The sequence below is a fragment of the Erithacus rubecula genome, assembly GCF_903797595.1.
Source record: "Erithacus rubecula genome assembly, chromosome: 5".
Lineage (NCBI taxonomy): Eukaryota > Metazoa > Chordata > Aves > Passeriformes > Muscicapidae > Erithacus > Erithacus rubecula.
Window position 1 is genome coordinate 7,152,021 of NC_136687.1, and position 15,246 is coordinate 7,167,266.

A 15,246-nucleotide genomic window follows, 5' to 3' on the forward strand; every position below is an offset into this window, starting at 1 on the left:
GATGATGTAATATATAAACTTTGTTCTGGCAAGATTTCAGCTTTAAGGACTACACAAAACTCACATCAGTATTATCTTCTGTGCTCAAGGGAACACTTTCAGTCTCCCCCAGTCAGCACTCTACACAACACATACATTAAGCTCCTTTGGGAAGAAAGAAAGGTTTGGGTTTTTTCCAGCTTTAAGGTTTGCAAATCACTGTCTCATGTATTCCCCATTCTGGTCTTGCATTTCTGAAAGTTCAGAGCTGTCTCACTCAATTGATCCAGGCCAACTCCACAGCAGTCTCAGCTTGAACAGCAATGGCTGGCTTTTACCTCCATCTGCCCTCAGCTCACCAGCTTTTGTCAAATCTAAGCCTGGGGACCTGGGACCCAGACCAAGGTCACACAGCACTTCTTCAGCTCATATGGTGCCAGTCTGGGGACAGCAGCACGTGGCTTGCTGATTTTGAGGTACACCTATTCATTTCCTCACTAATTCTTACAAGTTGTTCTTTAAAATCATCAAGTTTCATGAGCTGTCTCCAAAGACTTGCCAGAGAAAGGGCAAATCCCTCCTGCAGCAGAGCCCCTCATGGCCAGGCAGGACTGAGTGGCACCAAAGGTGGGCTGATCCCAGTATCCTCTGCCTGGGCTCCATGTGTGAGGTGTCTGCTCCTCAAGCAGCCCTGCACAGCCTGGGGGAGAGGAACACAGGTGAACAGCCAAGGGCAGCTCCTCTCTGCCTTCAGAGAGCAGGGTGGAGACCCCAGCACATCTTCAGGGGAATACACCTTGGCTTTTACCTTCTAATGCAGAACTAGTATAAATTGATGCAAGTAAATGAGATTATGCTGTGTCTTTTAAAGAAGCTTATGTCTCTCATGAATTCTTGGGTGTTTTTAAACTATGAAAGCTGAATTCCTCTATACAGCTGTCAGGTCAATTTAAAAATTTCCTTGCAAAAAGTCACGATTACTAATTTACTTGCTATTTATATTGCTCTGTGAAAGCATACAGACCTAATGGTCTGGCTGGAAACAACAAAAAATACCTACATGAATATACATTTTGTCATTAGGAACTAGTTACATCCAAGTGCCACTGACTAACCTGTCTGTAATTATTACAGTGTCTTCTAGTACCTCAGCAGTCCCTGGGATAGAAGATTTCTTGCCTTCCTCCTTTTTATTTAGGAGATTTCTTGTTTCATGGCTCCAAGATGCACATCTTAAATGCACAGGACCAAAACAAGACTGCCATTAGACAGGTAAGTCCTTACAGAGTTTCCCTGTAATGAACCCACACTATAGTTTTGAACAGGGTATTCTAGGGAGCAAAGGAAATTTCCTTTAAAGCAAAGGAAAAGGAATTTAATGTATGAATCACTTTACCATAACTGTAATCTGAATTCTATCATATAATGAGATTTTTTTTCTTGGAATTACGTTTCTGCTTTAATTTGTCTTCCTCTGAGCACCCCCTCAAAAGCACACAAAATAGAGACCCAGCAGCAGAAAACACAAAGTGGTAATGCTAAAATGGCCGAGCCAGGACACACAGAGATCAACCACTGCCATTCCCACTGACATCAAAACCAGAAATAAGACCTCTGATGTGCAGCAGCAGGGCAGAACCCAGAACAGCACCACGTACAGTGCATGGCACCCCTGGCCACCCTCACACAGGACACAATGGCCATGCCCATGAGGAAGCCATTTCCCTGCCCTGCAGCAGGGGTGCAGCCCTGGGACTCCAGGTGAGGAGGACAGGCATGCCCTCCTCCTCCTCACCAGGCTCCTGTGAGATAACCCAGTGTGCCTTGCCAGAGCAGCATCATGGCAGTGCTGAGTCAAAGGCAATGGTCCTGGAAAGGAGACACCTCCAAAATCAACATCCAGTGCTTCCCAGCTGGCAGGGCAGGGCTGCACAGGAGGGAAAAGGCTGCAGGGACCAGCTGCTGCAGGGACACACCACAGCTACAAATTTTCCATTAAACCGTGCAAGACACCGCACAGATCTTAATGTAATTTTAGTAAAACACAGTGAAAAACACCATGATCGGTATTATCTGCTCATACACCCACAGTGCTGGAGGAGGGGGTTGTTAAAAAGAAGAAATAGAAATTGCAGGAGTCCTTCACACCAATACATCAGAACTGTACACACCTCATCTGCTTTTGTGAACACCCATTTGCACATACAAGGATCTTGCACTCATTTGCAGGTTCTCACCAGGAATAATAAAAATCTGGCTTCAAGTATAGTTTAACGGCAGGAGGCACAGCAAGCAGCAGCAGTTAGAAACATTAGTTGTATAATCACAAGACATACTGTGCAGTTTACCTATTTTGACCTTGAGATGGCAGAGAAAGAAAAGGTAGCAAGGCAAGTACTATATGGTCCAGCTACTACGAAGATACAACACAGAACTGAAAGTGAGAACAGCAATTGAACAATTAATAGATTCTCCTTCTGGCCCTGCATCTGCTGCAAATGCTGCTGTGCCTCATTTACCGTGCTGCTTAAACATGTTAAGGCAGAGCAGAAGGAAGAGGAAAATAACTGAAGGAAAAAGAACAGGAATATGCAGATGAAAGTAAATTTGTAATGATGAAGCAGGAGGGGAGGAAGAAATGGAACAGCATAAGAAATAATCATCATTGGAGTTGAACTTTTTTCCTTCTTTCAAAGAAGTGTGACCAAAGGACAGAATTTTACATGCAGTTATTTTCCTGAAGACTGTCAGCAGAACTTCTGCTGCTCGATGCCACTGCCTTAGCCAGAGCATGGCATTCTACAGCCCAGGCCTGTGTTTGTTAGCTTGAGCATTCTCCAGTTCCTCTCATCTCTAGGATGACCACGTGGCTATTAGGCAGAGCTATAGTTTACTCATATTACAATTAAACTACAGGAAAGCATGTAAGCATGCAAGGGAAGTGATGGTCTAGCTGCTGCATAACTGCAGCCACAGAACAACGCACAAAAAAACCCTGAGTTCAATCTTGTTGTGCCATCAACCACATTTCACATATTTAGAAGCATGCAAATAGGTTTAAATCATATCCACACACACTCCCCTCACTTTCTCTGGATGCATGAAACCCAAAAGACCACAAGGTACACAAACACAAGAACAAAAACTCAGCCGAAAGTGTGTTTGGCGAGTGAAAGGCAGCGAGAGTGGCACAGAGGGGAAGCCAAAGGAGAGCCCAGACAGGGCTGATGTCCCTCTGTGCTATCACAGAGCAGCGCTCTCAGAGCCCTCCTGGAGCCCAGGGACTGCAAACAGCCTCTGACATGGTACAGCACACACTGAACACACAGCCTGACATGGTACAGCACACACTGAACACACAGGCTGACACGGTACAGCACAGGCTGAACACACAGGCTGACACGGTACAGCACACACTGAACACAGTCTGACACGGTATAGCACAGGCTGAACACAGCCTGACATGGTACAGCACACACTGAACACACACAGCCTGACATGGTACAGCACACACTGAACACACACAGCCTGACACGGCACAGCACACGCTGAACACAGCCTGACACGGTACAGCACACACTGAACACAGTCTGACACGGTATAGCACACACTGAACACAGTCTGACACGGTATAGCACAGGCTGAACACACAGGCTGACACGGTACAGCACACACTGAACACAGTCTGACACGGTATAGCACAGGCTGAACACAGCCTGACATGGTACAGCACACACTGAACACACACAGGCTGACACGGTACAGCACACACTGAACACAGTCTGACACGGTATAGCACAGGCTGAACACAGCCTGACATGGTACAGCACACACTGAACACACACAGGCTGACACGGTACAGCACACACTGAACACACAGGCTGACACGGTACAGCACACACTGAACACACACAGGCTGACACGGTACAGCACACACTGAACACACACAGCCTGACACAATACAGCACACACTGAACACACACAGCCTGACACGGTACAGCACACACTGAACACAGCCTGACACGGTACAGCACAGGCTGAATACAACAGCCTCTGACACGGTACAGCACACGCTGAACTGCCTCCAGAATGGTAAGCAAGGGCTCTGCCCCATGCAGGGCTGCAGGGTCTAAGGTCTGTCCTGGTCTAAGCTAAGCACAGCTTTGCACAGCACTGGTTCCTGGCCCAGGAGTTCCCAGGAGCTGCTCTGGAGGTTCCAGCTCACACACAGCTCTGCGGACTCGCACCGGCACGGAACCAGAGGGGAAAAACCATCTGTAGGTACTTACATGCAAAATGAAAATTAACTGCACTTTAGGCATACTTTAAAAGAAACATAGAATAACCCTGTGTGACACACTGTTCCCAAAAATCATTCACCTCAGTCACAAAAATACTTCGTACTTACAGCATTTAACACCTCTAGCAAACAGTTGCTGCAATCAGATTCTTTGTTAGTAACAATTCGGTTAACCAGTTACAGCATTAATCAAAGCCAACTATTAGAGATGTTTCAAAAACAGCCTACTAAAAAACAGGGAGAAAAAAAGCCAAATAATACTGTAACTATTAGATTTTAGTTGATAAAAAAATAAAACCAACTTAATAAATTATTCAGTGCAGAATCAAAACTATTTCAACAAAATGTTCTTCAATAAACACAGTAATTCAAATGTCAGCCATACATCTTTTAATTAAGTTTTTTTCAAGACTTACCTATGTTTTTCTAATTCATTGTGTGATGACCTATTAAAAAGAGAAAAGAAATATTAGAGAAAGGATAAATAAACTGAGATTTATAATATGTAAAAGCTAATACCTGCATAAGTTGCTAAAGAGCTCTCTAAAATACGTATTTAACATGGATTATGAAACAGCTTTTCTATTAAAATGGTTCATTTTTAGATTCTTGAGGGTATCAGCTTAATTTCCATGAGTAAACTGTAGGTTTGGGGGGAATTATAATATATTTGCATTTATTAGTGTTCAATACATTCAGAGACAGAAATGAACATAAAAAACTGAGCAGGTTAGTAATAAAAACAGCCCACGAGAATTTTATCTGTAAAGAAAAAATTATGAGGGGGCAAGAAAGTGTTCGAAGAACTAAATGGTAACAGGTAAGAGCAAAAAGCACCCAAAAAGCCAGCTTCCAAGCCCACAGAGAAGCAGAAGAAAAATCAGCAGCTAATCACTGCTTTTGTTGTTGTTGACATCTTAATGGCAACAAAAGAGGAATCCTCTTACTTCTTCTCAGTCTACAAACAGAAAATCAAACCCCAAAAAATCGTAGTCCCTGTTCTGACCACAGCAGTATGTTATCCTCTTCCAATCTGCTTGGATTAAAGATTTTTTTTTTCCCTTCTCCAACTAATGCCTCGGGTTTTTTGCCATTAGAAGGCAGCCCTAAATTCTTGGAAGATTTTTTTTTTTTTAAACTGATTCAGCTAAAAATATTCATTTTATTTATTTACACAGCTCAGATTAAAAACATTCCTAAAATGAAGTTACTGTCGCCGTTTCAGAACCAGCAATTTTCCATACTTTCATTTTTGTCCCACTGAAAACATGCCCAGCACGTAAGGATCAAAAGATGCAGGGGCGGTGGCAGCTTTTAGGGCTGGCAGATGATGTCGGAGCAGCTCTGCTGGAGCCTGCTGCAACCCCAGCCTGCAGCTGGGCACGGGGTGCAGAGCCAGGTGCCTTTGTGGAGGGCAAGGGCACGGTCCCTCCAGGAGCAGAGACATCCCAGGGCCATCAGGGAGCCCTCCTGCACAAATGCTGCTGCCCTGCCTGCCCCTGCACACACCCGAGCTGCTGGATGCTGGCCCTGGTGTGACTGACGGCAGAGCATCACTCCCCATGGAGAGGGGAAAAAGAAAGCAAAGCTCACACAAGAAACATCCAGTGAACAAACCCACGAGCAATGGATCTCAGGCCAGTGCAGCCCCTGATCCTGCAAGGAACTAAGTGTACTGCCCCTCTCTGCAGGTAAAACTGAAATGTGCACAAGGCTCAGCACCGATGCTAATCCACCCTCACTGGTATCACGACATCAATTATGTCAAACATTACCTGGCATCTTTTTCTCAACAGCCTATGCATTCTTTATGGGGTTTTTTTCACACTTGTGAGTGATCACAATAAAGTGAACCATGATCAAATACAATGGCATTTAAGTGCTCCTGACCAAAGCAGCAACACTACAAGTGTTACACACATTTTCTGTGCTCAGTCATTTGGCTGTTTTAAGAGGATATTGTTTTTATCTTCTACTCTTACTCTCCACACAGAGATCAGACTTTCTCCACGATCACTTCTCCACACTAATGTCCACTAAAATTGACAGAGGCTATACTAAATCTACCAGTGTTTATGAAAACACATGGAAAACAGAAGTTCAGGAGGGAACCATTGTCCCTGAACAGCCTCAGCAGGCCTGTCAAAGGCACTGTTTGTAGGGAACTTTGGAACCAGAGAGGAAATCACAGGCTGGCCTGGATTCATTCCTATGACATGAACTCCTTGACATTTCTGGCAATTAGACACAAAGGTGAACATGATCACTGCAACTGGCCCATTCTGAGCTGCCAGCTCCCAGCAGCTCCAGCGAGCACACACAGGACAGCACAGGAACCACTGGCCAAGGAATTCAGGAACCACTGGCCAAGGAATTCAGGAACCACTGGCCAAGGAATTCAGCCTGTTCAGAGTGATGAGCTGGGCTGAGGGAGGATGGCAGTCCTGCATACAGCACACCTACGGGGCACCTGTGAAGTGACCCTGGTGCTTGCTGAGGTATGTCCTGGCAGAGCAGCTCTGGAGCAGCACAGCCGGGGGTGTGCCAGCTGCCAGAGCGAGTGGCAGTGACCATGTGTCCCTTGGCAGAGCTCTTGGGGACACAAAAGCCTCGGCAACGCCCGCAGGGTGCAAACGTGGGCACCAGCCACATTTCAGGAGGTGTCAGGGGCTGATTAATGCCTCACCTATCAGGCCCTAGGCAGAAACCAAAACCAAGAATCCTGACATTTACCTGAGAACTGCTCCATCTACAGAGCAAGTTAAATACCCTATTACAAAGCATGACAGAGGTTTGGTTGGGTTTGTTTTCAGAAGAGATTAACCTCTCTTGAAATAATGGTTTTTATTTCCTTCACTGTCTACAGCACACTATATTACAAGAATATCCATCTCCTGCTATTTATGAAACCTAAAGTGAGGGGAAAAAAATATAAGAACTGGTCTCCACACAACCCAGCACCCTGTTTCAAAATGGAGTCTTTTATTACTTTAGTAAAGATAAGATGTAGGTCACAACTAATAAGATATATGCATATATGTATTTACACGAGAGAGACAGATATATGACTGTGTTTTGCAGGCAAATGGTCTGTGGAGCCTTTCAAAAATGGATTCAAGAGAAGCAAGATTTCTGGTGTTTAACTTAGGTTCACTCCACTAAGTTCATATCTCCACAAAAAGCCTGGGGAAGTTGGGGGTAGTAGCGAGGGGAAAAAAGAGGCAAGAAGGTTGAGATAAAAATAAAGGGGAAAAGCTGACAACAAAAAAATCTGCAAAATCATAGATTCAGAAGGAAAGGATAAGGAACACGGGTGCTCAGACTACACTGTTGATCTGAGACAGCTCTAATATCCCTTTAGCAAATGCCAAGCAGTTCACTGACTATAAATTTTATTTGTGAAGAAATTGTCAAAAGAAGAATTGAAAGAACAAGGAGGAGCCAAGCAAATGCAGTCATTGGTCTGCAAGATGCTGTGCTACTTCTCACAGGACACCTCCAGAGCCATCCCCATCAAGCACCTTCCTTTCCCCATACAAGAATTCTAGGTATTGGATTCCAGCTTTTGGTTGATTCAACATTCAGCAGATGCATGTAAGAATTTGGACAGGTGCAAACTGAGATGGCAAGATTAACACAGAAAAGACAAGGGCCCCTCCATGTCCACTGCTGCCAGTTCATGGGTGAGCCAGCAGGATCTACTCACAGGCAGACTGAGATTTCACTGTGTGTGATGCACAGCCTGTTTCAGTATGCAGACACCCTCCCTGCTCCATCCATCTACCCCTCCAGACGGGGCATCTGCTCAGCAGGAAGCCTGCAGCTCCTGACAAAAGCAGAGATGTGTGGCAATGCTGCTGACATTTATTGCCCTGTGTTAATGGGAGCAGGTCTAGACTGTGACTCACCAATAAGATTCCAATTGCCAACACACTTTAAAGCACTACAGGGAGCAAGGCAGGGTAGTTAACCAAGTGCTTGAAACAGTGGCAGCACCTTACCAGAGCCAGGGCTTTCTGGTGCAGGCAGGACTGCCAGGGTGTTATACAACCCAAGTGCAGGATACAACTCCACCTCAGGTCGTGCAGCCATGTGAATTACACTGCCAGCACTTCACCTTTTGTCCACGCCAAAAGAGTAAGAACAAACAGAACAAGAAGCTTTACAAGGTGCTACACCTTAAGTGTCTGCATCCAGTTCCCACTCCCAGAAGTGCAGGTGTGCAAAAGCACAAAGCTTACACCTGCAGTCTGTGTGCATGAGACTGCTGAGCAGCTTTTTATTGAAAGGATTCAGATTCACTTCCAGGAAATTCCCTGTCCACACATCTAACCTGCTGTAGAATGCACCTGAGAACACTAGTTCATCCCACAAAGCACAGATAAATCTGAACATAAGCACACATTCTCCCTATTATTCACTGCTTCTGGGTTGTTGGTTTTTTCCCCAATTGTTTCAAACTAGACACATTGCTTACAGCCTGTCAAAGAAACAGCCTGTACAGAATTAATCCACTAAAAATTAATTTTGCATTCCCCTCATAGCAAAATTTAACCAGTTCTGCAGATTCAGCTGGGATCTGGGAACCAGGCATACTGGCACAGTCTTGATGCAGAGTTCTGGCTCTGGGATCACATTCAAGTTGGTGCTGCCACACGTTTGCAGTGGCCAGGTCTGAACGTGCTTCTAACACGGTGGCAATTTGTTTTCCTCAATTGCACAAGCAGTGCAGCTCCCAAACATCACAGACCTACTGCAGTTCCTCAGGGGGGACAGGTCTGTTGGTGAAATCTATTATATTGAGACCAAAATGCATTATTTTGAAACCAAATGTGGTGGTATCAATTGCTGTCCTAGCTTTAGGAAGGCAGAGAAAGATCTATCGAATTCAGAAATCCAGGTGAAAATTCTGAGGACCTGTGTCTGCACAGTCTGCTTTGCAGTGTTTTATTCTTGGCCTCTCACAAAAAAAAAAAAAGAAAAAGAAAAAAGAAAAAAAAAAGGAAAATAAAAAAAAAAAAATCAGGCCCCGATCCCTAAGCTGCTTAGTGTGGGCACAGAAAAACATCTGCAGAGAGCAAGGGGCTCCTCTGCGGGCCACAGGTTCACCCTCGCCATGAGCCAACATCAACAGAGGAATTTGGACATTAGGCTCTGTTTTTATTTGAAAATCCAAATGCTGCTTTCATCTTTTTCTGCATATAACCCTTTGCCAGAACACAGCACGAAGTACATGTCTATTTATGTAACATATGAGCAAAAATATTAATTAATTAATAGACACAGAAGATATATTTATAAACCGGCATTTATTTTGCTCCCTCTCTCTCAATAAACCAACTCCTAAATTAACAGGCCAAACACACTGCACCACCGACATTCAATTCCTTTCTCTAAAAGTAAATTTAACTGTGACCTCAGTAGACAGGCATCTAACACTAAGATTTTGGTTTTCATTTTACCTTATTTCTGACCCTTTCATGGGGAAGCAGCTGCCTGAGCTCCCTGGTGCATGGGCAGGCACACACCTCAAACCCACACACAGCTCAAGGTACCCAACACCTGGTGAGTGTCACTGCAGCCAGGGCAGAAGAAAGCCCAGACATCTGCAGGATTGCATGTTCCTCTGTCAGAGTGCTTTGCCTTGTGAGCAAACGTCACCAAATTTCAGATTTGTGTCGCATTCCTCCTCGGCACATCACATACATGTCACCTTTCTGTTTCTTTGGAGCAAGAACCAAGCTTGACTTTTGAATATTTGTTATTAACATTTCCAAGGTACAACAGCAATAAATCCAGCTGTTTTTTCATGCCTTTTTTAAATTCTAAGTACACCTTAACAAGAATTATTAGACTGCATGGCACTGATTTAGGAACTACATACAGCCACTGCTCTGCGGAGACATTTATTATACCATAGTCAAGTACCTGATAAGTATTATTGTAACAAGATGTGACCTAGGTTTACCTCCCTGCAAAAGATAATATTGTGGCTTTTTCTAATCTCCTGTCCTCTTCACAAAACAAGAATCCAGTTTCATTTGCCAGAGGATTTTGGTGAAAATTACAGGGGGGAAACAAGTCTGAATCTCAGCTGAGGACATGGTACGAACAGCAAACCAGAAAGAAAACAAAGCAGTTTGGTTTGTGTGACATGGGAAAGGGCACATCACAGGAAACTGAGAAGAAAACATGCAAGATCAAGACATTTTAATGCGCAAGTGAAACAGAAATGGCTAAAAACTGTGTCTGATTGCTACCGAGAATATTGTTTACCAACAAACTGCTAACAACCACTTTCAATTTTGATTCAAAGCTAACAGTGGACAAAGCAAAACTGTTAAATCCCTACAGTGGATAGAAAGCCTATAGATTTTGGTTAATTAAATGCAATTTTGCTGGTATTTTCCCCTGCACAAATCGAAACCTGCCAAAATTACTTCTCACTCAACTGCAGACAAGAGTCCAGCAGCCTTTTAGCCCAGCCCCGAGCATCCTGTCCGAAGGGTCAGCAGCCTCCTGCCCCTGCTCCTGCAGGTCTGGGCCTCTCCAGCCACCCACAAGGGATGGAGCTCTGATCCTACAGCTTCATACACGAACATCACCTCGGCAGAGCAAGGAGGGCTCCATCAGTGCCCTTGCTGCAGCCCAGGGCAGCTGAATCCATCCCTGCCTGCTGCCCAGCACACCTGTGCTACACGGGGTACGCTCTTCCCCCCACAGGCAAGCACACGGGGGGGAAAACACAGAACAAAGAAGAAAGAGTACAGCACACCAGGCTTCCTCACATCTGACAGTTTTTCTCCTCCTCCCCTCTCTTCTGATTTTCCAGGAATAAGGAGATGTTTTTCAAGCTTTTATATATGTATATCTCATAAGGCATGAAAAAATAAACCATATGTGCACATATACATCTCTCACTTTTTAATCTGATCAGATGCTGCAAGCAGCAGGATACAAAAATAGATAATGAAAACAACAATGCCCCTGCAGATTTGAAATGTGCAGTTAGCTGCTCCTTTGCTACTCCTCCAACCTTAAGTATGTATTTTTAATCCAGAAGAACAATGAAATAATAAGGCATGAATTTCAGACATGTATGCAATCCCCTCTATGCAATCAGATGCCTCCCTGCATCTAATGATCCAAACCCAATGAGTCTGGAAAATGGTTAAAGTGGAACAATGGGGACAAACACTGCTCGGTGGTTCACATCACCCACGACCACTCCAGATCCCCTGAATGTTGGCCAGTCATCTCCCTCTCTTAATCTTTGAGTTGCTTAGGAAGAATAAACTATGTTTCCAAAAATTCGCTCTAGTCTGGGCTCGGCCCCTATAGCCTCTAAGCCCCAAATAATAATAAAACAGTGATGCTGGTGTACATAATTTATTCTGCACTTCTTATTTAAATTCGGGGGTAATTTCTCCCCTGCAAATCTAAGTGTGCAGGCAAACACGAGCAGCGATTGCTGGCCATGGGTACAAAGGACAATGCAGAGGTACCCCCAGGGCCCTGCTGCTGCCCCCCTGTCCCTGAAGGAACAGGGAGCTGCATGAAAGCAACGTGCCTCTGCTCCCACAGCGACCAGCGAGCCTGGCACCCGTGCAGAACCAAACCAGCCACTGTCCACAGGGTCCACACTGGAAACCATTCCCTGACAAGCACTGTCCTGTCACACAGATGATCCATCCCTCACCTCATCACTGCAGCTAGAAGAAAAGAAAGTGTGAGTAAATGTACACATTGCAGGATGGTATTTTGGAAGGTTGCCACTGCTACGGAGGGACAACCAGAGCAAAACACTAAACAGGTAAACAACTACAAATCTGCAGGCAACAAAAAAAGCAGGAAGGTAACTGCAAATGGATGTGTGTGCCTCAGCTTTAATAACACTAGCAAATCTGTAACCAGAAATCTTTTAATTCTGCTGTATTTGATAGATTACAAATCCTCTCCTAAAAACTCCTGAAAGCAGCTTACAATTCAGACAAATAACTATTTTGCAGTGGATGACAAGAGCCCTAAGAACGGAAACGATGGAATAATAGCTCTGTAAGTAACACAGATTTCTTGAATGCAAAAGACAGACAAGAAATCTGTACAATTCAAGGAGCAATTTACAGCTGGAAAACTTATGAAATCTGTTTCGAACTCTTTTAAAGGCAGTGAGCATACTTTATACGAAAATAATTAAATATCTTAAGGAGCAAAGTGTCTCAGGACACAAGACACTCCTCCCACTCCTGATGACTTTCTCTTTTGAAATGAACTATCTTCTCATGCTCCATGATGAGACAAAGAATTCAACTAAAACTAAAACAAAGTAGGAATACCGCAATTAGCAGCCCCCAAAATGGTTGCCTTGCTTGGCGCAGGGGCATGGGGGCACGGTTTGCTCCCCCTCAATGATCTTTGAGGCACACTGCTCGGCCGCAGCGGGCACCACCAGGGTGCTCAGCAGCCCGTGGTTTTGCTCGGGGAGGGAGTTCGTCAGCTTTTGATTTCGGTTTGCACCTCCGGTGCCCCACGAGCAGCTCCCGGCCGTCTGCGGGGCACCTCCCCAGCCCCATCGGAGCGGGATGCCCGTGGAGCAGCGACAGCGGGCCTGCCGAGACTCACTGCTCCTTCGGAAAACAAGTCACGTGCGGAGCAAGTTCATTTTAGGCTATTCTACAGGAACCACCATCCAGCATGACCGTGCAGAGCGGAGCCTGCGCTGCGGAGAGCATCGCTGCCCCGCACGGAGCAGGCCCAGCGGGGCACGGTGCTCGGTGCTCTCCGGAGCAGCCCCGGGGGAGCCGAGCAGGCAGAGCCCCGGGCAGGGGCCGGCAGTGTCCCCGTCACACAGCCAGCCTCCCGCACGTACACAGCGCTGCCCGAGCAGCAAACAAAGCTGCAGAGCCTGCGCACAGCCGCGCTCGGCTCGTGCCATCGCAGCGCAGGTAGCGGCTGCGGGGCGACAACAAACCCGAGCGGCGGAGCGGCGACAAGCGGGACAGACACCGAGCGAGCCGCGCGGCGCGCCCCGGCCCGTCTGCGTGCGGCCGCCGGGCGGAAGGGCTGCGAGCACAGCCCGGCGCTGCAGCGCAGCCCGCGGGGAGGTCGGGCTCGTCCGGCACCTTGGAGCCCGTAGCTCCCGGAGAGGCCGGAGGGTCCCCCCCGCACACGCTGCCCTCCCCGGAGCACAGCGCGCCGCAACCGGAGGCTGCATCTGCTCGGGCTGCCGTAGGGGAGGCGGCCGGCTCGCTGCCTGCGGTTTATAAATGAATGCCGGGGGGGAAATTAGGTGCCATGCAAAGAGAAATCTGGGTGGCGATTATGGTGTAAAGGTCTGCAGCAAAAGCCGCTGTCGGCGAGCGCGGAGCAGAAGGAGCGATGAGGGCGGATGGGTCTGAAGTGCAGTGAGTACTAAGGAGATGGTGTACGCGTGGCAGTGTTTATATGAGAGATCAAAACAGAGCCAAGCCCATCCAGGGGAAAAATGGCGACTACCGGGATGGGGAAAACTGAGACACTGAATTAGTTATTATTTTTCATAAATGTATGCACTGCACATAAGATAGACACATTGGAAAAGCTGACGATTCATTCTGAAAAAGCGGTGCGTCTATTACCTGTTATTCTGGGATTTTCTGGCCATGGTGCCTGCCTTTGTTTTCTTTCTGGAATAGTCACTATCGAAGGGTAACACTGATGCATAGCCATGTTCTGCTTCTAGGGACAAAGTCAGCATTAGTGGCAATATATTTTTTCCATGCAATTTTTTCCTCCTTTGCAGGAACGCTAGGGTAAAGAACAGAATTTTTTCCGGTTGATTTGTTTGTATTTTATTCTGGCATCTCTTAAAGAAGCGAGACAAAAAAAAACCAACAAAACTGTAACTCGGTAAACCAAAGGGGAAAAAAAAACCAACACCGAAGTGTGGAAATTAGGAGGATTATTGGAGTGCACATTAAAAACGAGGCGGATCATGCAAACCCTTGTCACGCTGCGCTGGGGGAGGGGAGCTGCCATACAATCACCGACTGCCACACACGGAGCGGCGAGAGGGATCCTGAGCGCTGCCACACGCACCGTCCCCATCCAGGGCGGCACAAACAACCCCCTTCTGGCTCGCTTGGGGGGTTCTACATTTAAAAAAGCCAAGATCCGAGCAGCGATGCTCCCCCAGCGCGGTGCCGCTGGCGCAGCCCGGGTCCCCCCCGGGCAGGTGCGGGCTCGCGGCCGCTGCCCCGGCCCGGCCGCCGCACAACAAAGGCCGAGAGCGGCTGGGAGCGCCTGCGGGTGCCTGACCGACTGCCCGCCTGCGCCCTGTACCTCGGTCTCTTCGCTCCAAGTACTCGGCCGCTTCCAGGAGGATTAACAGGGAGTTCAATTCCATGGCTGCCCGTCCCGAGCCCCCCGCGCAGAGTTCACGCGCGGGGACTCCCGAGCCCCCGGTTTTAAGGCACCTACATTTGACACACAGCGGACGGGCAGCCCGCGCAGCCAATGGTGAGCGGCGGACGGGCGCGGGGCGGGACGTGAGCAGGCGGCCGGCCCAATGGACGGCCAGAGGCCCCCCCCCATCGGGGCAGGGGATGTTGACAGATCCCCGCCGCCCGCGCCCATTGGCTGCCCGTGTAGTAACAATTTAGAAGCCGAAGCTTAGCAACAGCACGTGGTGGCCCGGCCCCCTCGCCCGCTCATTGGCCGCTTCCTTGCATGTTAAGAAGGCAGCGGCCGCCCATTGGTGCGCGGGGCGTCATGCAAATGAGGATGGGGAAGGGGGCCAATGGGGCGGGAGGCGCGTGCCGCGCGGCGGGAGGCGGGGAGCGGGGTGCGGGCAGCCAATGGGCGGGAGGGGGCGTGGCGTTGCCGTGAGGAAGAGGTAGGCGGAGGGCGGGGCCGGCGGAGGCTCCGCCCCCTCACACGCGCCGGGTGGGACGCGCGGGGTGGGTAAGGGGGAAGCGTGCGGGAGAACG

At 47.6% G+C, this 15,246-nt stretch overlaps 1 protein-coding gene across 3 annotated transcripts in view; it reads right to left on the minus strand.

The window, feature by feature from the left end:
* MXD4 (MAX dimerization protein 4) overlaps nt 1-14,829 on the minus strand; it is a 36,278-nt gene extending 21,449 nt beyond the window's left edge. The window contains exons 1-3 of one of the 3 annotated variants that reach the window (XM_079307015.1): nt 14,600-14,829; nt 13,897-14,065; nt 4,696-4,725 (exon numbers count right to left, since the gene is read on the minus strand). In XM_079307015.1, coding sequence (XP_079163141.1) covers nt 4,696-4,725; nt 13,897-14,065; nt 14,600-14,663 — 263 coding nt within the window. In that variant the 5' untranslated portion in view covers nt 14,664-14,829. The remainder of the gene's footprint in view (nt 1-4,695; nt 4,726-13,896; nt 14,066-14,599) is intronic. The other 2 variants (XM_079307017.1, XM_079307016.1) reach the window with 2 other exon arrangements.
* Nucleotides 14,830-15,246: the final 417 nt, after the last annotated feature.